The sequence below is a fragment of the Ctenopharyngodon idella genome, chromosome 12 (genome assembly GCF_019924925.1).
Source record: "Ctenopharyngodon idella isolate HZGC_01 chromosome 12, HZGC01, whole genome shotgun sequence".
NCBI lineage: Eukaryota > Metazoa > Chordata > Actinopteri > Cypriniformes > Xenocyprididae > Ctenopharyngodon > Ctenopharyngodon idella.
The window spans coordinates 8,012,496-8,037,496 of record NC_067231.1 but is presented as its reverse complement, the minus strand read 5'-3'; the positions used below and the strand labels follow the sequence as shown (position 1 = coordinate 8,037,496).

Genomic DNA, 25,001 nt, shown 5'->3' with positions numbered 1-25,001 from the left:
CCCTGCAGCAGCAGGATTGGACACCCCTGTCTTACTATAAACTACCTCGAAAAAAACTTTAGAACAGGGGTGTCCAAACCAGCTCCTGGAGGGCCATTGTTAAGCAGAGAATAGCTCTAACTTGCCCCAACACACCTGCCTGGAAGTTTCTACTAAAAGTAAATAGCAAAAGTTTCTAGACCTTGATTAGCTGGTTCAGGTGTGTATAACGGGTTGAAGCTAAACTCTGCAGGACAGTTGCCCTCCTGGAGCATGATTGGACACCCCTGCTTTAGAATATATTTTAAATATGTTTGATGAGAACTTTGCAGGACAATAGAATACAAGGGCCAGAGCTGCCCACTCCTGCCTTAAAGGGACAACTTTGTACCTTATCTACCCCTAAAAGATGCAAATTATTACCTTATAGTAGTAACATGTACCCTTAAAGGATTAGTTTGTGCTTGCTGTTCAAAGGATTAGTTCACTTTAAAATGAAAATTACCCCAAGCACCCTCAAGCCATCCTAGGTGTATATGACTTTCTTATTCTTACTGATGAACACAATCGGAGATATATTAATAAATATCCTAACGCATCCAAACTTATAATGGCAGTGAACGGGACCAATGAGTATGAAGCTCAAGAAAGTGCATCCATCTATCATAAACGTGCTCTGCACGGCTCTGGAGGTTAATAAAGGCCTTCTGAAGTGAAACAATCCATTTGTGTAAGAAAAATATCCATATTTAACAAGTTATAAAATAAAATATCTAGCTTCCGCCAGACTGCCTTCTGTATAACGTGTAACGCCTCTCACGTTTCAAAAGGCGTACACTACGTCCTACACCTTACGTATTCAAATTCAAGTTTTTTGTAAGTTGAATACGGAAGGCGGTCTGGTGGTCTATTTAATTGAAGTTAATTCACACAAAATATAAATGTGGAATAAATTAAATAAATATGATTTTCTACAAAATATGTGTGCCAAAATTATTGGTACAGGTGTGTATTGGTACAAATTCTAATCAGTAAAAGTCTAACTGAAGTATATTCCCATTCATATGGTATGGTTTTAAGTTCACTTTAGTGATCAGGAACACTTAAGTGATAAGTCATGTTTGAACTCCTGGTTTGAGTCGCCAAACAAACTGTAAGGATAAGGAAGTTGGAGAATTGCAGATACTGGTTGGGTTTTGGGGTCAGAAAGCCTCCAAAACTATGAGTAGACCTCACCTATATAACCACAACAATCAAGTACTAGCAGATGAACACCTGAATGACCCTGTCAGGAAATTTAAACTTCTGGCTTAAGTGTATAAATGCATCAGAATGTCTGGTGAGTGGTCCAAGGGTGATCCATTTGGGTGAATTGACTACAAACTTTAACTCAAAAAACTATACACTCTAAAAAAAACAACCAAAATTCAGGTCTAATATGGACAAACCCAACCGTTGGGTTTAATATTTATTTTAAAAATTTAACCCAATGGCTGGGTTTGTCCATATTTGACCCAAATTTGGGTTGAAACAACCCAGCATTTTTTAGATATTAGGATTATTAATTTCCTGTCCCAGAGCTGGATCATATGCTATCATAAAATCTGATTATTTAAATGTAAATGATATCTAAACATACAGACTCTTAGACAACATTTATGACCAAAATGCCCTTATTGTCTAATAAGGGTTCAATAGATGTCAACAAAAATAACTAACCAAGACCACCTGATAGTTTTGGCATGTACTATCAAACTTTCTTGTAGCTTTGAGTATACTGTACTAACTTTGTTATTAGCAATATCTGAAACAGTACCAAGATTAAATCAATTTTGCAATCTTATCAAGGCACAAGCACAATACATTTTTTGTTGAGTTGTTTCAAGGGCTTTAAATTAAAAAAATTGCAGATGTCTTTTGCAGATTCACAACAGATGTTTTACTTTCCAGTGTATTACAAATGCTTAGAGGACAGTCGGTGTTAGGCCAGAAACATATTTTACACAAGTACGCAAACACAAACACGAATAATAGTGCACTCGCTATACATAAAATGCAGCCATATGTAACATTACAGTGGCAGTAACAAACCTCATTCAGAGAGCTAGTTATAAACAGGTTGTCAGTTTAACTATGACTAAAGTGTTCAGCAAAACTCTATTCATACTGTTGCTGCGCCATGACGGTAATTGACGTGAAAGAGAAAAATTTTACGCTAGTGTTCGCTAATAGTGCCACTTGAGAAAAAGCAGCACATTACATATGCGCACTATGATGCATTTTGGAACATAATGACACATAAACTCCAGCTCGACAGCGAATGCCACAACCAAATCCTTTGTTTTCCATGGCTGTTCTTAGCTGTTTTTAGTAATTCAGACTGGAGAGTTTGACTCAGATCTGTCCAAACATCGATGTTCCCAGCATTCCACACTCGGACTGTTTGCTTTGGCACCTTTCTGAAATTTTTAACTCCATCTCTCTTGCTTTCCCTCATTTTCAGAACATCCTCACTGAGGAGGAAGGTGAGGTGCATGCAGAGGAAGAGCAGGCTGATAGTGAGAATTCCCTCCTCTGGCGGTTGATTCTTCAGTGAAGGGTGCTAGAGATTTAGAGTGCCTCGGAGCTCTTGTCTCTCACTCCTGCATCTTGCTGCCTGTCTCTGAAGGGAATGGCCAAATGATGGATGAGAGAAGAGAGAGACAGAAAATTGTCTGTTTGGCAGGTTTACAGGTTTACGAGAGCCCCGGAGTGATCCTTCACCTTTAGGTCTCTAAGGTCAAGCTCACCTGATCTTCACCATTCAGGAGTGGCCTTACAACTGCACAGGGATGGAAACTCAAACCCAGAGATGGTGAGACTGAAGACAAATTTACAATAGAACTCTAAGATGGATGGTGATTCCATCAATTCTAAGCACCAGTGTTGATCAAATTTGAAGGCCCAAATGGCAGCTCTAGTAAAGTAAATCACACCTTTCAAACAAAAGAAACAATCAGCACTCTGCAAATTAGCTGCCTGGTCTTCACCTAAATCTGTTTGAGTAAAACTTGCACTTAGCCTTTGCTCTACTCTGCACATGTGTGCACTGTCTGAACCAACCAGAAAATTTTATTTCTGATTTAAAATATCAGTATTTCCCCATTCAATTAGATGTATGCTGTACTTGTACTGTACAGCTATACTTGTTTGACTGAAAATAGCTGCTTGAGTGTATTCTTAGAATGGTCAGCAAGGGAACTCTCTTGCCTTGAAAGGGAGTTTGGCACTAATCAGGCCTGACAGGATAAAACAACAAGTTTTTGTTTTAACCAGCAGTGACCATGACAAGTAACACTACCGTTTCTTGATCACTTGGTTCCTATTTCTGTGGCATCACATTGTGCAGCCCTGCCAACACTGAAATCTCATTAGACCGAAGTAGCGCTCCTCATATATATTAAACATCAAACATGGAAAAGGAGAGACTGTGGAACTTTAGAATCACATATTAAATGACAAATCCCTCAAGTTCCACAAGAAAACCATATAAAACATAGCATCTGGTGAAACATCACGGAAGTCAAGGAAATATGTATATATAGTTTTAAGCTCTTCAGTGTGTTGCAACAGCAAACTCTGATCACAAGTTCTTATGTTATCAACATAGTTAAACGATTTTCCAAAACCATAGTTCCAACAAACATTCGCAAACAGCATTGCAAACTTGTGTGGTTGGAACTCTTGATCTGTGGTTAGAAGGGTAGTTCATACTTGTTAATATGGACTTACATAGATTATGCTCTTGGGCACAATAAGCAAGCTAACATGCAGTACATTTTATCTCATTCATATTTTAGCATATCATTTTAGTGTGTGCACTTCCATAAATGCACAGAGTATGATGGAGGAACCCACAATGAATCAAACATCAAAAAAAGGAAAACAATGGGAAACAAAAATAGTGAAGCCCTCAGATGCCATGTTCGTTACAGCAGCATTTTTTGAGGAATTACATTGGGGAGATAGCTACTGAATGAATGAACCAGATATACAAGGGTGTTAAATTGGATACCGAATGTCAGCGTTATTAAAATAAATGATCGGCTTTTTGATGTTTGCATAAATTAACTCTAATAATTAAGGGAGCTTAATGGAGCTTTGCAGAATACCTTGAGTGGGTGCTAGTGAGATGTGGATCCCCCTACACCATCTGCGCTGAAAAGGAAGATGTCACCAGCCCCACTCTGGACCCAGAACTCGAGCCCACCTCGATGTCAACGTCAGAGCCGACGCCTGAGCACAACATTGCCCCGGAGCCTGAGCCTAACAGCGTGTCTGACCAGGTGAGTGAGCCGGCAACATTGTCCGTGCCAGTGGGTGTTCTTGTGGAGTTCAAGGGAATGGATTGGAGCCCCACCCATACTCACACTGCTGAGGGTGAGCTGAGTCTGGCCTCAGTAAAGTTATTTAGGGATTTAAAAGAGTAAATTTCCCAAAGCCTCCCATCTCCGCTGGTCACACCCGGCTCCAAGTCTCCTGTGTCTCCGCTGGTCCCGCCCAGCTCCAAGTCTCCTGCCTCTCCGCTGGTCCCTCCCATCTCCAAGTCTTCTTCATCGGTAATGGTCCCACCCAACCTGCCTCTCCTGCCTCCTCTATCTAAGCCAGCCAGTTGCTCTGCCCAGCCTCCGCTGGCTTCCTTTAGTCCCTCATCTTCTCCTCTGTTAACTCCAATTGGGCGTCTGTTATCTCCACTCGGGCCTCTGAGTCTCCAGCTCCACCTAGGCACGTGGATCCCCAGTCTCTGCCTTGGGCCACTGAGCTCGTCACTCCACCTCGGCCCATCGACAAGTTGGCTCCTCTTTGGCTCCTCCCTCCCTTGGCTCCACCTGGGACCGTCGTCCTTATGGCTCCTCTGGGCTCCCTCCGCCCTCTGGCTCTGCCGTGGTCAGTCATCACTCTGTCTGCGAAACGGACTTCCGGGTCTTTAGCTGTGCTTCATCCCTCCACCCCTTTGGCTCTATCGGGTTGCACCTTCTCTCCTGCTCCACCTTGGTCTTCAGTCCCATCGGCTTCACCTCAGTCCTCCAACACCCTGGTTTCACCTCAGCCATTTGTAACTACGGTTCCGCCTTGGACTCCAGGACCTACTGTGTTGCCTGGTCTCTGTCTCCTCGGCTCCGCCTGGGTCTCCAACTCTCCTAATTCCATCTTTGGTGGTCAGACATCTGACCCTGGCTCCTCCCATCATCGGTTCTGCCATGGACCTTCATCCTGGCTGTGCTCTGGGTCTTCAGCAGTCTCGTCCAATCACCCTCCACTCCACTGTTTTTGTTATATTCTCCATCATCGTGCAATGTATACAGCCACAGTATGTGACATGTTTCACATCATTAACAACAGTCCTATATTGTTGAACCAACTTGACAGAGGTGTGACCATGTTACTGTTTTTCAAAAAAAAAAAAAAAAAAATGTGACTAGCTAGTTTATTTCTCCAATGATGAATCATACTGTGGTGTGGTGAGTGCTTCATTTATTATTTAATTATTTATTTAATTATTTATTTTTTGCTTTGGTGTGAAGAGACAAATTGCTTGTTGTTGAAATCTTGTCTTATTGTGCTTGATTAAGGAATGATGTAAGTGATGTGAGCAATTTAATCCAAAGACATACAAACAGTCTACTAAGGAAAACATCTGCTGTGATCAGGTAATAAATTTTGTTACTATATTTACACATTACATTTATTCATATGACAGATGCTAAAGCAACCATTCAGCATGAATTACAGCATGCATTCAAGATGACATTTACAACATATTTACAATACTTCTCATATATATCTTTGGCTTGGAAAAAAGTGCCATGTAATTATATCCAGACTCGGGTCACTGAAAGTCAGATCTTCTTGGAGCCAGAAGTCAATGAAGGCTTAAGATAAAAGTTTCAGATGACATCAGATCAGCTGCAGTAGCACATAGGCAAAAATGATGTACACTGTACTCTATCTGATTTTAGTACAGTGAAGTTTCTGACAGTGTCTATGCTATATTTACACCCAAACTCTCACAAGGCTTGCATCTGTCTGTGTGTGTGTGTGTGGGTGTGGGTGTGGGTGTGTGTGTGTGTGTGTGTGTGAGAGAAAGAGAAGAGAGAGAGAGAGAGAGAGAGAGAGAGAGGGAGGGAGGACTCATCACTGAATGGAGTCATCCAGGATTACAGAAAGACAGCACTTTTTATTACAGACAGGACAAGAGGGAAAGCATAGGGAAATTTGAATAATCAGTGGTGGAAAAGGCTATAGAGATGGATCAGTGTGTTTGTTTGTGTGTGCCTGGCTACTGTCAGCTTGCACATGATAAACACATCAGGGAAATTAAACTGTGCAGTTCTTCTTTCAAAGAGATTTCTGATGAGCCTTTTATAACAATAAAATGTAACAGATAATTTTTCATTAGCTGTTTGCATTGACACAGTAGGACTCAAACTAATATCAACAATATCAGTCTCCAAGGCTACGTTTCAAATGTTTGGTTTTCATCAGAGAGCCTTACAAAATCTTTTAATAAACTTTTTTCATTGGTTGTAAACATAGGCAGAGTTACACTTTTTTGCTTGGGGCGGGGATTTAAATCTATTCCATTAAAAAAAAAAATTTAAAGGGATAGTTCACCCAAAAATAAAAGTATTTTTTTTCCTACTATGGTAGTCAGTGGGGTGGGCAAGATACGCTTGGTTACAAACATTCTTCCAAATATCTTCCTTTGTGTACAGCAGAACAAAGAAATGTATACAAGTTTGGAGCAACTTGAGGGTGATTGAATTATGATATTTTTCATTTGATATTTTTCATAATGAAAATTCTGTCATTAATTACTCACCCTCATGTCGTTCCAAACCCGTAAGACTTTCATTCATTTACGGAACACAAATAAAGATTAAAGATAAAGATTAAAAAAAAATCTTTTTAATAAAATCTGAGTGCTTTCTGTCCCTCTATAGACAGCTACTACTTTGACGCTTCAAAAAGTTCTTAAAGAGATCGTAAAACTAATCCATATAAATTGAGTGGTTAGTCCAAAAAAGAAAAAAAAAAACACGATCGCTTAATATGATGAACAGTTTAAATTTAGACTTATATTCACATATAAACATTCATCAACTCGCACATCAGTTGTGGTAAACAGAAGCTCAAGCATGTTTGTTTGACGCGTGCGAGAACTAATGAGGTTCGTTCTCATGTGTTACGTAGCACGTTTGAGCTTCCGAAAGAGCGTGAAGCAGATTCAGTTGAGCCTTTTTTTATGTTCGCTGATCAATGTTTATATGTGAATAAAAGCCTTCAACACGAATTTCGGAAATGTTGGGACGTTTTTTTTAATTTGAATAAAATGAAAACTAAAAGACTTTCAAATCACATGAGCCAATATTTTATTCATAATAGAACATAGATAACATAACAAATTTTACAATTTTATGCACACAATGAGCTCATTTCAAATTTGATGCCTGCTACAGGTCTCAAAATAGTTGGGACGGGGGCATGTTTACCATGGTGTAGCATGTCCTCTTCTTTTCAAAACAGTGTGACAACGTCTGGGCATCGAGGTTATGAGTTTCTGGAGTTTTGGTGTTGAAATTTGGCTCCATTCTTACCTGATATAGGTTTCCAGTTGCTGAAGAGTTTGTGGTCGTCTTTGACGTATTTGTCTCTATAGGTGAAAGATCTGGACTGCAGGCAGGCCAATTCAGCACCCGGACTATTCTACGATGATGCCATGCTGTTGTAATAGATGCAGTATGTGGTTTTGCATTGTCCTGCTGAAATACACAAGGCCTTCCCTCAAATAGGCGTCGTCTGGAGGGGAGCATATGTTGCTCTAAAACCTTTATATACCTTTCAGCATTGATAGTGCCTTCCAAAACATGCAGGCTGCCCATACCGTATGCACTTATGCACCCCCATACCATCAGAAATGCTGGCTTTTACAAAACGCTGATAAGACGCTAGAAGGTCTCCCTCCTCTTTAGCCCGGAGGGAACGGCGTCCGTGATTTTCAACAAGAATGTCAAATTTGGACTCGTTTGACCATAGAACACTTTCCCACTTTGAAACAGTCCATTTTAAATGAGCCTTGGCCCACAGGACACGACGGCGCTTCTGGACCATGTTCACCTTTGATTCTGACTGATCTAACTCCTGCTGCTCGTGATACCCATCACAGAAAACTTTCTGCATTTTTACAATTTCAAAAAGCTTTTTTAATTATTTTTTTTTTTTATAAGCTGGATTTTGGGTCATTGCCATCTATGTGGAGACATTTTTTCCCCATAACGGACCACACACAAACTGGTAATTGAGACTCTGGACAAGGGCCAGGGTCTCATATACCTGACACTCTTTATGCAACCTGCTCACAGATGTGTGTGTGCGCATGAATGAAATATGAGTGAAATATGAGTAATGTGAATATACAGCAATGTGTCTCAAGTTATACCATATGCCATCCACAAAAACAAGTCTACCATCCGTTTCTTGATGCTTCTGCACTTATTAACACAACACACACCCAGCAGCTGTTGAACACCACTCTCCACAAATCACAGTAAATATTTTAAATTGAAAAAATCCAGATTCAATTTTAAAGACATCCAAAAGGAACATTACGCAATGCAAAAACAACACGCTTCTATAAATAAACAGAACAACAAAACAAACATATGGGAGCTGCTGTGACAGGCATGAGTTTCTCAATATTAATAAACTATAGTGACTGTGTGTGTTAGAGTTCCTTTTCACGTTTAGTCTGTTTTCAACCACCCACACGGACCCTCTCTCAACAGGGACCACCAAGACTAGCAAAACCACCTGCTCCACTAACACAAACATACACATACCTTAAGGTGACCACATTCACCACATCCACCTAGCCATGTATTTACACACAGAACACACCAACCAAAAACAGCAAATAACACACATACACACAATTCTTGCCACAGTTTTACATTACAACATAAAACTTTTGGTCTACTTTGAAACTGAACAAGCTCTGATTGTAAATTACATTTAAGAAACTCATTTGAGAACTAGTTAGCTTCTACTTATTAATGCATGATTTTTTCCGAACCCAATTCAGCGCAAATCCCACCCTGCATGCTGCCAATTTCATTAGTTAAGGTTAGGGTGTAGGGTAGGGTTTTGCATTGTGATTAAAATGACCAATGAAATCTTTAGAATCGGCTGCGGGGGTGAAATTTGCACTGAACTGGTTTGGAAAAAAAAACACAAAAAAAAAACACGCTAGGCTATTTTGTGATTAGCACAGTTTTCATCTGGAACAAAGACAATGCAACTAACAATAATACAGCAAGTAGAACAAAAAACGTAATATGTGACTTAAAGTGCCCTTATTATGATGTTTTAAAGGTTCCTAATTTTGTTTTGGAGGTCTCCTAGTCCTACATTAGGTTTACATGCATCCAAGTTCAAAAACACTTCTCATAATATACATTGCACATCACCTCATTTCTCAAAGAGTCTGAAAACTTTTTTTCCTCGAAGATTCAGTCTCTCTAAGCTCCTCCTTTCCACGAGCCTACTCTGCTCTTATTGGTCAGATGGCCCAATCTGTTGTGACTGGTCTACTGCTCAAAAATCATGTTGGAAACAAAACGCCTATTGCCATATCTGAATTTCCCTTGCATTAACATACACAGCGATCGAATTACACTGAAACACTCGTTACAACTAACAGTAAACAAATATATACAGACCATATTCTTTTTTTTTTCGATGGGGGTGCTTAATAAACTGGTAAACTTATATCCGTAAAACAACTCTGATGAACTGTAATGAAGTGTGTGCTCTCCCCTTCATTGCTGCCTTAACCAGTATCGCTCCGGAGATCACAAACAGTTGGTACTGATCCATACTTGAGTAACAACTTCTTAGCTAAATTTTTTGTATTGTCCCTTTACATTGACCCTCGTTCACAAAGCAGTCTGAAGTGAAATGATTTGTGCAGACATAAATGAATTTGGGTATATTTTGGGGCGCATTACCTTCAAAAATTAAACCACTGTGTCCTCAGCTGTTGGGAGAAAATGAAGACTCATATGTTCACTCTTACATCCAACAACAGAACACCGGGATTGCTTCCAAGGCATTGTTATCGGTACAGCTGCTAGAGCGCAGAAAAAATGGGGGACAGCATACAACTCGCTAAGGGCGGAAACTGTGGTAATACAGGACTGTCAGTCAGTCACCGTGGGCGGGGCATGAGCAGTGTGACCACAAATAATAACTTTCATGATGAAAAAGAACTGCAATGTCATGTGAGAGTGGCCGTGATAGAGATAATCAAAACTAAACAAATGTTTTGTTAGTTTTTGGCAGAGTATTTGCGGCACAAGCTATACAGGCTCCGCCCTCTTCTGGAAAGCGGCAGGGGAGCAGCAGCTCATTTGCATTTAAAGATACATGCACGAAAACAGCATGTTTTTTCTTTCCTCTCAAAAATGGCCATTTACAACATGGTATGATAAATGCTCTGTAGGGTATTTTAAGCTGACACAGACACATTCTGGGGACACCTGAGACCTTTATTACATCTTGTGAAAAGGGACATAATTGGTCCCCTTTAAATTTAAAAATTACAACCTATTAAATGCCACTGAAAACCAAAGTGAAACATTTCAGAGAAAAAAAACAAAAAAACTTGGAATAACTAACTGCACAAGTGTGATGATTAGTTTGATGATTAGTTAAAGGCACAGTATGTAGATTTTTGCTGCTAGAGGTCGCCTATTCAAAACAAAAGCGTAGCTTGATGTTGCTGAGTTTGCGTGGAATCTTAGGAGATGTCGTCTTCACCTCACAGCCGGTGGAAAAGAATCGGGATGGGACTCATGCTACTCAACTGGAGTCAGAAATCATGTTCATGGATGAGATTAACATTACTATAGTATGAAGCAGAGCAGGGCAGTGTGCTGTGGGAGTGGAACAAGGCCGCTGGAGGATTGCTAATGAGAGACGAACGCGTCACACGGCTCGAGAGCAGCAGAACTTTAATTATGCCGCAGTTGCCGCTTCCGCTTCTTCCAGTCAAGCGTATGTGGGGTAACCCAGCGCTGTTTTATCATATTAGATATATTTGAGTGTGTTGAAAATGATGTTCTAACATTACTCTGTGCGTTTGCTCAGCAGCTTCTGTGAGACACTTGTTGCACACTGCAGTAAGCTAGATCAATATTAAAATATATTAAAAAATGCTGGGTGGCTTGTGCTGATAAATGGTATGCAATTAATTTTAAAACATATTGTATGATAGAGAAAATGCTGTATTACTGTTACTAAAAATAATGCTGCATCTGATTATGCTATGTTAGCTACTTCACAAAATAGTGTTTTTCTCTGAGGCATGGTGAAAACATGAGAAAATCAAGAAAACTAGATTTAAACAATAAGACTAAACATGTTGAGATATAACAATAATTAGTTTTCTAATTAGTTTATAAATGTAATCAAACAGTTGTTCCCTTGTCTAATAAAACATATCGAGGGTCAAGGGAAATCGAGGGTAACGCAGGTATGAAGTCACTAATAGGCACAGCCACATAACCAATATAAACACACTGCACACTTACTGTATGCAGTTATGGTGATAAGAGAGATGTAAAACTAGCATAGCTCTTTAAATGTCCAGTTTAGCATTCCAAAAATACATGCAGAAAAAATATAAAGTAGTTAATAATAGGTTAATAAAAGTAATATGACAGTGAATGTTTGTGTGAAAGGGAAAGCTGTGCAGTGCTCTCACAGGAAGAGCTTGTGTCTTGCACTTTGAGTCTGTTTACAGGGAGGAAATGTTTGTTCTGTGAAGGGGAAGGAAGCACCTCTCTTAGTAAACACAGTACATAACATAATTTGCCATAACAGTCTCATATACACACTCTTTTGCCTGAAAGAGGAAGTGATTTGTATCGCAATTCTGTTTCTTGTGAAGAGCCATCAGTGCGAGATTCATCACCCATTAACACAACATTCGAATGATTTCAGCTTGAGCTCTGATCCTGCAGTTTTCAATTAACCATCACAAACATTCACAGGATTCAGTCTGGATCCCAGCACCGTACGTTTGTTAGTACACAATTTGCTTAAACAAATAACACACAAACAATGCAATGTATTTACTGAACACACTGTGCAAACATTCACAGTGCAGGGTGAAAAAATGTGAATCCTTAGCATAATGATGTCTCAGAAAGCTAACTGGAGTCAGGCGCCAGCTAACCCAGAGTCCAATCAATGATGCAAGATTAGAGTTTCAAGAAGTCTGTTATTGGCAAGAAGCATTACTGGTCACATTTTATATTAGGTGGCCTTAACTACTACGTATGTACTTAAAAAATTAGTACAATGTATTTATTGCATTCATACTGTATTGCAAAACACTTTTGAGGTGGGATACGGGTATGTTTAGGGACAGATTTTGTGGTATTGTTAGGTTTAAGGGTGGGTTAAGGGGTAAGGGAAGGGTCAACAGTGTAATTATAGATGTACAGTTGTGGTCAGAATTATTGGCACCCTTGGTAAATATGATCAAAGATGACTGTAAAAATAAATCTGCATTGTTTATCCTTTTGATCTTTAATTCATAAAATTAGCAAAAATCTAACCTTTCATTGAAGGAAAAGAATTGAAAGTGGGGGGAAAATCACATTATGAAATAAATGTTTTTCTCCAAAACACATTGGCCACAGTTATTGGCACCCCTAGATTTTTTTTTTGAGTAAAATATCTCTGAAGTATATTCCCATTCATATTTACATTTTTTTAGCACACCAGGGTGATCATGAACATGAAATTGTCCAGCCATGACTTCCTGTTCCACAGGAGTATAAACATGAGGAAACACAAAGGCCAAATTCCCTTAATCATTCATCACAATGAGTAAAACCAAAGAATATAGTTCTGATGTGCAGCAAAAGATTGTTGAGCTTCACAAAATAGAAAGTGGCTTTAAGAAAATAGTTAAAGCATTGAAAATCCCCATTTCCACCATCAGGGCAATAATTAAGAAGTTCCAATCAAGTAAAGATGTTACAAATCTGCCTGGAAGTGGACATGTGTCTATAGCGTCCTAATGCATGGTGAAGAGGAAAGTTTGAGTGGCCAAAGACTCTCCGAGGATCACAGCTGGAGAATTGCAGAGATTAGTTGAGTCTTGAGTCTCAGAAAGCCTAAAAAAAATTATCAAACAGCACCTACATCCCCTACATCCCCACAAGTTGTTCGGGAGGGTTTCAAGAAAAATCCTCTGCTCTCATCCAGAAACAATCTCCAGCATATTCAGTTGTCAGACACGACTGGAACTTCAAACGGGACCGGCTTCTATGGTCAGATGAAACTAAAACAAAAGCTTTTTGGCAGCAAACCCACCAGATGGGTTTGGTGCACACATGGATAAAAAGTACCCCATGCCCACGGTTAAATATACTGCTGGATCTTTAATGTTTTGGGCCTATTTTTCTGCTGGAGGTCCAGGACATCTTGTTCAGATACATGGCATCATGGATTCTATCAAATACCAACAGATAAAAAATCAAAACCTGACCGCTTCTGCTAGGAATCCAATAATGGGCCGTGGTTGGATCTTCCATCAGGACAATGATCCAAATCAAACATCAAAAACAAAACACAAAAATGTGTCACTGAGCAAAAAATGAAGCTTCTGCCATGGCCATCCCAGTCCCCTGACCTGAACTCTAAAGAAAATGAGTGGAGTGAACTGAAGAGAAGAAGCACCAACATGGAGCTGGGAATCTGAAGGATCTGGAGGGATTCTGTATGAAGGAATGGTCTCTGATCTCTTGTCAGGTGTTCTCCAAACTCATCAGCTGTTATAGGTGAAGACTCAGAGCTGTTATCTTGGCAAAAGGATGTTGCAAAAAGTATTGAATAAAAGGGTGCCAATAATTGTGGCCAACGAGTTTTGGAGAAAAACATTTATTTCATAATGTGATTTTCCCCCCACTTTTAATTCTTTTCCTTCAATGAAAGGTTAGATTTTTGCGAATGAATTAAATGTGTTTCGATCTTTAATTTTATAAATTAAAGATCAAAAGGATAAACAATGCACATTTATTTTTACAGTCATCTTTGATCATATTTACCAAGGGTGCCAATAATTCTGACCTCAACTGTATACTACAAATGGAATGTCATATAAAAGCTTTTTGTGATGCACTCAACAGAAGGATGAATATATCACAGTTTATCTTAATGCTCAACACAAAATGGAATCCCAACACATTAAAACCAATCATACTTCACTGAGCAGGAGATCTTAAAAGAGTTCAATGTCATACTCACTGGCTGGTGAAGGTGTGCTGTATCCACTGAGGGGTAGAGTGGGTAGAGAGGGTGGAGAAAGCCCCCCCAGCATGTGTGGGAAGAAATAGGAATAGTGGGCCATTGGGAAGCCATTGAGGTGTGGGCTGGGGTTGCCCTTACCAGACATGGCCACCACTAGAGTTCGCCCACAGTCACACGGCTCAACTTGGATGCTTTGCAGGTATTATTCAACCATAAGGGCGTCCAAAGGATGTACTTTGACGTGCGTGTTTATTCCGTTTGATGCTGGTAGATAAAAAATGGTGATTCTAGACAGAGGAATGAAGGATTTGCTCTAATTTCCTGCTGAGGGGTTTTCTGTTGGATCTGATTCCCATATCACACAAGACAACTGATTTTATTTCCAAACAGACTTGATTCCGTTTAATGAATCCAACAGTCGGTACATCTTACATGATGTGCTCCACTTCTGGCTTCCCTTAGAATTCCTACAGGTTCAAAAAAAAAAGAAAGAGATTAATTGAAATTTAAATATATGGAATGCTTTTTGGAATGCAATAAAAGCAGTGGTTCACCCCAAAAATCCTGTCATCATTTACATACATAAGCCATCGAAATCTAATCATTTACGTGAGGAGATTAAGAAGATGAGGGACTCGGGAGGACAAAAAAATCCAAGCTGTTGCTTGTTCCACGACAGCAACAAACTTCTGTCATGGTCCCCAAAACTGAATCATGAACAGTTTTAAAAGCCGTTTGACCAAGAATGATTAATTCTTGAATCTGGCATTGCTAGTTTTGATTCTAAACATCTGATAAAAAAAAACAAAAAACATAACATGATTGCTATTTGAATTTTTGCAGTATAGTGACGCCCCTGGATAGTTGCAGTCAATTCCAATGTACTCAGCAAATGTGTTGTTTTTATTTCAACTGTGCGGTGGCAGCAGATACTCTTTAATCGGTACTGACAAACAGAGACATAATTAATTTATAGCATTAACAAGATGACCCGTTGAATTCATTTTGGGAGCGATGACTGAATATATTTTTAGTCCAGTGCCTGTATATAAGATTAGTTTTGACCAAGTTCAGAGGCTGTCATATATGTGGATCAATTTATTTTGTTGTGTATTTTCAACAGTTTCAATAAGAAAAATAACTTTTATATTGATTCAATTGATTAATTGCATTTTGGGAAAAAACGTGTCATAGATTTATTGCATTTTGGGGAAAAAAAAATAATAATTTTTTATAATAAATCTTTGAAAATCAAAATCTGGATCTGAATTTTTAATGTTATAACCTAAAGATGCTATGTGAAGGTTTGAAACAGAAAATAGTGGTTTTCATCTTGCCACTTTCTTGGTAATTTTTACTGTAATTTTAACTCTTCATATATGTATATGTATATATATATATATATATATATATATATATATATATATACATACTTCTGCTTATGTAGTCATGTGACTCTGCTCCATCCAGTCAGCGGCATGGAAGCAACAGGCGAACTCAAATGGCGAGTCAACGCACACAAACAGCGCACACACGGCGAGCCCCGAAGTGAGATCGCTTTCACTTGCGTCTTCACTAAACTTTGTCATGTTTTAAGGCTTGCCAGTTTGGACATTCAAGCAATTTTAGACCATCGGATGTGTATTATTATATTGAGCTACCCACTCGTGCAGTTGCGTTGTGGCAAAGAACAAACATATAGACAGTAGATGCACATTACGTGAAGATTGCGTGCACAGAGAGGAGCGCAGAAACTTGTTGTCAACGTTGCCCTGTGATTTATCACTAAAGTAGCTTAGAAACTCAAAAGTAATAGCATAAATTTTTCTACTTTTGAAGTAACTATCTACAACCCACAGCTTCACAATTAATAGAGAGACGGTCTGACTAATTCACACACGTAATCGCTCTCATTAATGCATTCAAATAAATGTACTGGTACTGTGCTAATTTATCTGTATCTGATTTACAACGAGCAGAAATTTGTAAGAATGTGTAGTTTTGAATGTGATCTTTTGAAACCATGTGACAAGATATCATGAATGAAATGTTATAATTTCAAATTAAGTAAATGAGCCAACTGCATTAAATGCGATTTAAAACATAATTGACCATAAATAAATATTCGTAGATTAAATAAGGCTTTGTAAACATTTGTACTTCTGTAAAGCTGTTCATACGTAAATTATGTTTTAGATGCTGTCAATTTGTATTGTACATTCTAGTGTCTATGCACTATGGTACAGCCATTACATAAAATACAAAGGAATACTCAATAAATCATGCCCTCAATTCTTAACACATTCTTACCACATTGACTTAAGATGTCTGTTAAAATCCTTTCATACAGTCTTAAACATAGCAACAACAAGCACCAAAAAAGTACAATGGTGCATGACAAATCTGCAAGAAACTGACAAAGATCTACGTGAATTTGACAGAAATGAATCACCCTTTCTGTAATTAAAATAAATCCTACTCATTTGATTAAATCATGTGAACTGATGTGTGTGACGCTGTCAGTGTATTGAGTATTCCGTCACGTGGTGATGCAACACTTGACTCCATAAGAAAGAACATTTGTCTCTAACACACCACATCATTTCATAAGAGTGCTTACGTCAATCTTATCCTTAAACTCACAGCATAAGGACATCAAGTCATCTGTTCCTCTTTTAGTGTTGGCCAGGCATGGTCATAGATATTTCATCCATCTGAGAGCATGTTTATGGGATCAAGTCAATGTTAAGAGGCCTGTCTTTTTTTTATGTGGGAACTTCTTTGTATTTACACACAAAGCGTGGACATCTACCTGTGCTATAATGTTAGTCACAATGAAATTAAAATAGAGCTTATTCTTTTTTTTAATGTAATATTGCAGTATTTATTATAAAAATGTATCCATGCATATCATTATTATTATTTATTCATTTATTTATTTATTTTTTTCAAATTCGTGTGCCCTCATAATCTATAATCAGAGTATCTTCCCCCTCCCTCTTGCAGTGACATCTCTTCTCTGATGACGTGTTTACTGGCGCGAGGGTGAGGTGTCACTCAAGTGAGATTACAGTAATAGCAAACAACAACCATCAAATCAATTCTCAAAGGACAAAATCAAGTCCCACCCTACATGTTTTCTTGTTCGAGAGGCTGTTTCACTCAGATATACGTCACAATGGGAAAGAAAAGAACTTATTTTGTTGTGTATTTTCAACAGTTTCAATATGAAAAATAACTTTTATATTGATTAAATTGATTAGTTGCATTTTGGAAAAAAAAAACGTCATGGATTCATTGCATTTTGGGGGAAAAAAATAATCATTTTTTATAATAAATCTTTGAAAATCAAAATCTGGATCTGAATTTTTAATGTTATAACCTAAAGATGCTATGTGAAAGTTTGAAACAGAAAATAGTGGTTTTCATCTCGCCACTTTCTTGGTAATTTTTACTCAAATTAATCAAAATGGATTTATAGCGTTTTGGAACCAAACTCTTCATATATGTGTGTGTGTATATACAGTGGGTACGGAAAGTATTCAGACCCCCTTAAATTTTTCACTCTTTGTTATATTGCAGCCATTTGCTAAAATCATTTAAGTTCATTTTTTTTCCCTCATTAATGTACACACAGCACCCCATATTGACAGAAAAACACAGAATTGTTGACATTTTTGCAGATTTATTAAAAAAAGAAAAACTGAAATATCACATGGTCCTAAGTATTCAGACCCTTTGCTCAGTGTTTAGTAGAAGCATCCTTTTGATCTAATACAGCCATGAGTCTTTTTGGGAAAGATGCAACAAGTTTTTCACACCTGGATTTGGGGATCCTCTGCCATTCCTCCTTGCAGATCCTCTCCAGTTCTGTCAGGTTGGATGGTAAACGTTGGTGGACAGCCATTTTTAGGTCTCTCCAGAGATGCTCAATTGGGTTTAAGTCAGGGCTCTGGCTGGGCCATTCAAGAACAGTCACGGAGTTGTTGTGAAGCCACTCCTTCGTTATTTTAGCTGTGTGCTTAGGGTCGTTGTCTTGTTGGAAGGTAAACCTTCGGCCCAGTCTGAGGTCCTGAGCACTCTGGAGAAGGTTTTCGTCCAGGATATCCCTGTACTTGGCCGCATTCATCTTTCCCTCGATTGTAACCAGTCGTCCTGTCCCTGCAGCTGAAAAACACCCCCACAGCATGATGCTGCCACCACCATGCTTCACTGTTGGGACTGTATTGGACAGGTGATGAGCAGTGCCTGGTTTTCTCTACACATACCGCTTAGAATTAAGGCCAAAAAGTTCTATCTTGGTCTCATCAGACCAGAGAATCTTATTTCTCACCATCTTGGAGTCCTTCAGGTGTTTTTTCATGTGTCTTGCACTAAGGAGAGGCTTCCGTCGGGCCACTCTGCCATAAAGCCCCGACTGGTGGAGGGCTGCAGTGATGGTTGACTTTCTACAACTTTCTCCCATCTCCCGACTGCATCTCTGGAGCTCAGCCACAGTGATCTTTGGGTTCTTCTTTACCTCTCTCACCAAGGCTCTTCTCCCCCGATAGCTCAGTTTGGCCAGACGGCCAGCTCTAGGAAGGGTTCTGGTCGTCCCAAACGTCTTCTATTTAAGGATTATGGAGGCCACTGTGCTCTTAGGAACCTTAAGTGCAGCAGAAATTTTTTTGTAACCTTGGCCAGATCTGTGCCTTGCCACAATTCTGTCTCTGAGCTCTTCAGGCAGTTCCTTTGACCTCATGATCCTCATTTGCTCTGACATGCACTGTGAGCTGTAAGGTCTTATATAGACAGATGTGTGGCTTTCCTAATCAAGTCCAATCAGTATAATCAAACACAGCTGGACTCAAATGAAGGTGTAGAACCATCTCAAGGATGATCAGAAGAAATGGACAGCACCTGAGTTAAATATATGAGTGTCACAGCAAAGGGTCTGAATACTTAGGACCATGTGATATTTCAGTTTTTCTTTTTTAATAAATCTGCAAAAATGTCAACAATTCTGTGTTTTTCTGTCAATATGGGGTGCTGTGTGTACATTAATGAGGAAAAAAAATGAACTTAAATGATTTTAGCAAATGGCTGCAATATAACAAAGAGTGAAAAATTTAAGGGGGTCTGAATACTTTCCGTACCCACTGTATATATATATATATATATATATATATATCTTTTTAAAATCCTGTTAATATTTTCCCCTTAAAAACATACTTCCGCTTATGTGGTCACGTGACTCCGCTCCATCCAGTCAGCGGCATGGAAGCAACAGGCGAACTCAATGCACACAAACAGCGCACATGCAGCGAGCCCCGAAGTGAGATCGCTTTCACTTGCGTCTTCACTAAACTTTGTCATGTGTTTTAAGGCTTGCCAGTTTGGACATTCAAGCAATTTTAGACCATGGGATGTGTATTATTATATTGAGCTACCCACTCGTGCAGTTGCATTGTGGCAACAAAATCAAGTCCTGCCCTACATGTTTTCTTGTTCAAGAGGCTGTTTCACTCAGATATACATCACAATGGGAAAGAAAAGAAAGAAAGAAAATCGCAACTAAACAGTGTTGGGGGTAGCGCATTACTTTTAAATTTACAACAAAATTTCTGAGTTGAAATAAGTGGCGCAAGTTACTTAGTTTTTCCATTTATTGACTGACTGAATGGCAGCACAGCTGAAAGAGTTGCACACTGTACAGTACAGGCATGAATTTGCATTTCCTTCAGCCTGAGGCTTATTCATTTCACTTTTTGTGTGAAAGGGCCTTTACATTTGCAAAAACTAGAACTTTTATTTTGTTATTTAAAAACAAACAAGCAAGCCCAGCCTAGATGAGAAAAAGTAACGCAAAAGTAACTTACAGACCTTATGCGCCAGAGAAACAAGTGCGCCGCCATCCTTATAATATTGTCTTTGAACTTCCGTTTTTGCGGTAGCTCTGTATATTTCTATGGCATTGCTGTCAAAGCCGGTGAAGTGGATTTACTTGTTGTAGAGTTAATGAAAGTTATCATGAGCACAGTAATTTTTAAAGCAGATGTCTTAACAAATGTCAGTATACATTACGCTGTGGAAATACAAACCGGAAGTCAAAAGATAACAAGTGCAGCGCTGAAAAGGGGTGGGGCTACATAAGGTCTATTTTGATTGGTGAATCGCGCCATCCAGCAGTATGTTATTCCCCAATAACAACCACTGAAAACAGATAACACAGGCTCAGCTGAACTCAGCAGAGCTATACGCTTGCTAATGTTTTTTCTTCATTGAAGTTTTGCGTTTGGTGAGCTAATAAAATATTAAAACTCAGTCAAATCAATATTTTGTGTACAGTTATTTAATTATGTCATCCAGTACCACTCTCTCTCTCTTGTTTCAAACAAACGCAGCTGCTGTGACTATTGTTTTGTACATTGTTGGATTATAAGATAACAAACAGGTATGATTTTAAACAGTTTCAGTGTGACTGTACCATATCCCTTAAATGTCCGTCTAGTTTGAACTTGCCGCCCTAGCAACTGCTCTCTCCGCAGAAGCTTTGCATTTAAAGAGCTAATAAAATATTTTGACTCAGATCAATATTTTGTGTCTAATTGTTTACTTATGTGGCAAGTAGCATGTAATAAGCAGGATAATGTACATTCAGCTGGTTGTTATCTCAAAATAAACCCCTTCAGGCTGATGCAAGACTGATCACCCTGTCAGGGTTTATTCTGAGATAACAACCGGCTGGATGTACATTATCCCTTACATAACACATTACTTTCCATAAAAAGTAACTAAGTAACACAATTACAGTGCTCAGCGTAAATGAGTACACCCCCTTGAAAAGTAACATTTTAAACAATATCTCAATGAACACAAAAACAATTTCCAAAATGTTGACAAGACTAAGTTTTATATAACATCTGTTTAACTTGAAAGTAAGGTTAATAATATAACTTAGAGAACAAAATTTTCAGTTTTACTCAAATTAGGGTGATGCAAAAATGAGTACACCCCACTGAAAGTCTCTGGAGCAAAGCTAAATTTTAGACTGCAAATGTCTAATTTAACAAGAATTCAACCATAGGTGAGTCTAATTATTCATTACACAGGTGTCCAGCAGACAGTTGACTATAAAAGGGTGTTAAAACCCCTTTCCATTTCATGCTGTCAGCAATGGCACCACATGGAAGAGAAATATCACAAGACCTGAGAAAGAAAATAATTTCTTTACACCAGAAAGGTGAAGGCTACAAGAAGATCAGCAAAGCTTTACTTTACTGTAGCAAAAGTGGTACAAAAATTTAAAAAAGACGGAACTGCAACCATCTCATAGAAACGTCCAGGTCATCCATGGAAGTTAACACCTCGACAGGAGCATCTTCTGATGAGAAGGGTTGAAGAAAATCAGCATGCAAGTTCACTGCAGTTATCTAAAGAAGCAGAAAGCCAAACTGGGGGGACTATTTCCCATGACACAATACGGCGTACACTGCAGAGGAATGGCATGCATGGGTGCCGTTCTCGAAAGAAGCCTCTCCTAAAGCCCAGGCACAAAAAAGCCCGCCTAGAGTTTGCCAGGGCCCATGCTGACAAAATGAAGACTACTGGGACTCTATACTCTGGAGTGATGAGACCAAGATAAATGTTTTTGGAACTGATGGCTTCAAAATGGCGTCGCAAAGGTGAGGAATACAAAGAAAAATGCATGGTGCCTACAGTGAAACATGGTGGTGGCAGTGTCCTTATGTGGGGCTGCATGAGTGCTGCTGGTGTCGGGGAGCTGCATTTCATTGATGGCATCATGAATTCACAGATGTACTGCTCTATACTGAAAGAGAAGATGCTACCATCACTCTGTGCCCTTGGTCGTCGTGCACATTTCCAACATGACAATAATCCTAAACACACATCTAAGGCCACTGTTGGATTTCTGAAGAAGAACAGGGTGAAAGTGATTCAGTGGCTCCTGATCTGAACCCAATCGAACACCTATGGGGAATTCTGAAGAGACAAGTTCAGCATCACTCTCCATCCTCTCTAAAAGAGGTCATTCTTGAAGAATGGAAAAAGATAGATGTTGCAAAATGTTGCCAACTTGTTCATTCCATGCCTAGAAGACTTGGTGCTGTCATTAAAAATCATGGAGGCCATACAAAGTACTAGATGTTGTAGTTTTTGTTGTGGGGTGTACTTATTTTTGCATCACCCTAATTGGAGTAAAACTGAAAAAATGTGTAATCTAAATTATATTATTAACCTTACTTTCATGTCATAAGTTAACTCACAAACACAGGTTAAAGGTAAGCTATTGATTTAACAGCCATATACAAAAGTTAGTTCTGGTCCTCTAGTATTTTTTGAATGAGAAATTGGTAAGCTATATTTGTGTGAATAAGGAAGCATGTCAAGTTGATGTAAGTTGATATAAGTGATGTAAGACAGCAAAAGCGAGAAATGTAATTAAAATAACACCAACAGACCTTGAGACTGTAAAAGCTTCCAAATTGTGTCTACAGGGAACTACCCACTCACACACCATATGTAAACACAGATACATGCAAACTTGAATTTCATTCATTTGGGCAATGCTGAGGCCTTTTTCAATCCAGAGCCAAGGACACAGTCTGTGCACACTGCACACACACAAACACTCTGAGCTATGTTTAGCACCAAGCCAGAATCCTGGACAAACAGTATATCATGATGTTAAGGTCAAATAAACAAATATGAGTCATGTGTTTTTATATAGATTTCACATGTTTCTGCATTTGAATGTGTTCGTTGCTTGTTATTAGAATTACTGGATGTGTCTATGAGACAGGAAGTGCAAATATAGGGCAGTGTGAAATCCCGATGCTCTGCCAACAACACACACACACACACACACACACACACACACACACACACACACACACACACACACCGCCCTCTAGGCACTCCTGCCTGTCAGACGAGAAGGACCCCTTGACATTTGTGCCTCTATTAGAAAGGTCAACCTTTAATTACGTGAAATGCCAGCAAGCATGCACCTGCAGAAATACACTCGTCATGATCTGTGATGTGTGTGCATGGTCTTAGGGGGATGACTAATGTTCTAGGGAGAACCTTGGTATTGATACGCTAAAGTGAGCCTTATTCAACAGCCCTCTCTCTCTCTCTCTCTCTCTGAATTAATCATCTACTACTGGTATTGTCCAGGTAAATGGTACCAAATTCAGCAGCCCTGGAATGAATTCACCAGAATAGGATGGAATTCAGCAGCTTTGGACCAAATTCAGCAGTGCTAAACAACATTCAACATCTCTGGACCAGATTCAGAAGGTCTGGATTGAATTCAGCAGCACCAGACTGAATTTAGCAGCTCTGGACAAATTTTAGCATCCTGGTATTAATAAGAAACTTTTAGAATCTTATGCTTATATACTACCGGTCAGTAAGAATTTATTATTATTATTTTTTAGAGAAGTTCATTTCAGTAAAAAATGTAACTTCTTAGTTAAAAATAATTAAAATTCAGTAAAAAAAAAATTGTGATTTCAGTAAACGAGGCTTCATTACATCATAAGTGTTTCGAAATTTCAATGGTTCACCACTGGGGGGCGTGACTTTGGCAGTTTGATACACGCTCCGAACCACTGATTCGAAACAAAAGATTCGTAAAGCTTCGAAGCTTCATGAAGCAGTGTTTTGAAATCGCCCATCACTAGATATTGTTGAATAAAGTCCTTATTTTGTTTTTTTTTGGCGCACAAAAAGTATTCTCATCGCTTCATAACATTAAGGTTGAACCACTGTAGTCACATGAACTGTTTTAAATATGTCTTTAGTAGCTTTCTAGGCATCTGAAAGTGTTAATTATCTTGCTGGCAATGGAGGCCTCACTGAGCCATCGGATTTTATCAAAAATATCTTAATTTGTGTTCCAAAGATGAACGAAGGTCTTACGGGTGTGGAACGACATGAGGGTGAGTAAATAATGACAGAATTTTCATTTTTGGGTGAACTAACCCTTTAAAGGATTGAACCACCGGAATAGATATGGAAAGCGGTATGGGACAATTTTGAAATTGAGGGGGAGTAAACATGACTTGCTCCAATTAATTTCAAACCCAGAGAGTGATCCAAAATGGTCAAATAAATTCAACACCTGAGACATAGAATGTGACGGTTTCTCCAAAAACAAAAAGATGTCATCAGCAAACAATGAAATATGATGGTATGTGTTCCTTATAATTATTGGAGAGATTTCTGATTGTCGGACAGCTTGTGCTAAGGGTTCCAGGGATAAGGCAAACAACAAAGAGAAAGCAGGCAACCCTGACGAGTACCTTGATGTGTAAAGAATGGATTTGAACAAACTGAACCAGTGAGAACAGCAGCTGCTGGATTGGCGTACAGAACTTTAATCATGTTTATAAAACTCGATCCTAAACCCAGATGCTGTAGAACCATCCATAAATAGTTCCATTCTAGTTGGTCGAAAGCTTTCATCACATCCAGAGATAATACTGTGCAAGGGGAAGTCAACACACTCGCTGAATTAACAATATGACATAACCTGCGCAAGTTATCCGGAGCGGAACGAGATTTAATAAACCCTGTCTGGTCATAATGAACTAACCTATCTATCTAAAGGCCGGGCCAGCACAAATTGTAATACTTTTTAAACAATATTACTG

General features: G+C 38.9%; 1 protein-coding gene across 2 annotated transcripts in view; it reads right to left on the bottom strand.

Moving 5' to 3' along the window:
* Nucleotides 1–25,001, bottom strand: part of raraa (retinoic acid receptor, alpha a) — a 190,705-nt gene that overhangs the window by 72,911 nt on the left and 92,793 nt on the right. For both annotated transcript variants that reach the window (XM_051914971.1, XM_051914972.1), the window contains exon 3: nucleotides 14,338–14,807. In XM_051914971.1, coding sequence (XP_051770931.1) covers nucleotides 14,338–14,485 — 148 coding nt within the window. In that variant the 5' untranslated portion in view covers nucleotides 14,486–14,807. The remainder of the gene's footprint in view (nucleotides 1–14,337; nucleotides 14,808–25,001) is intronic.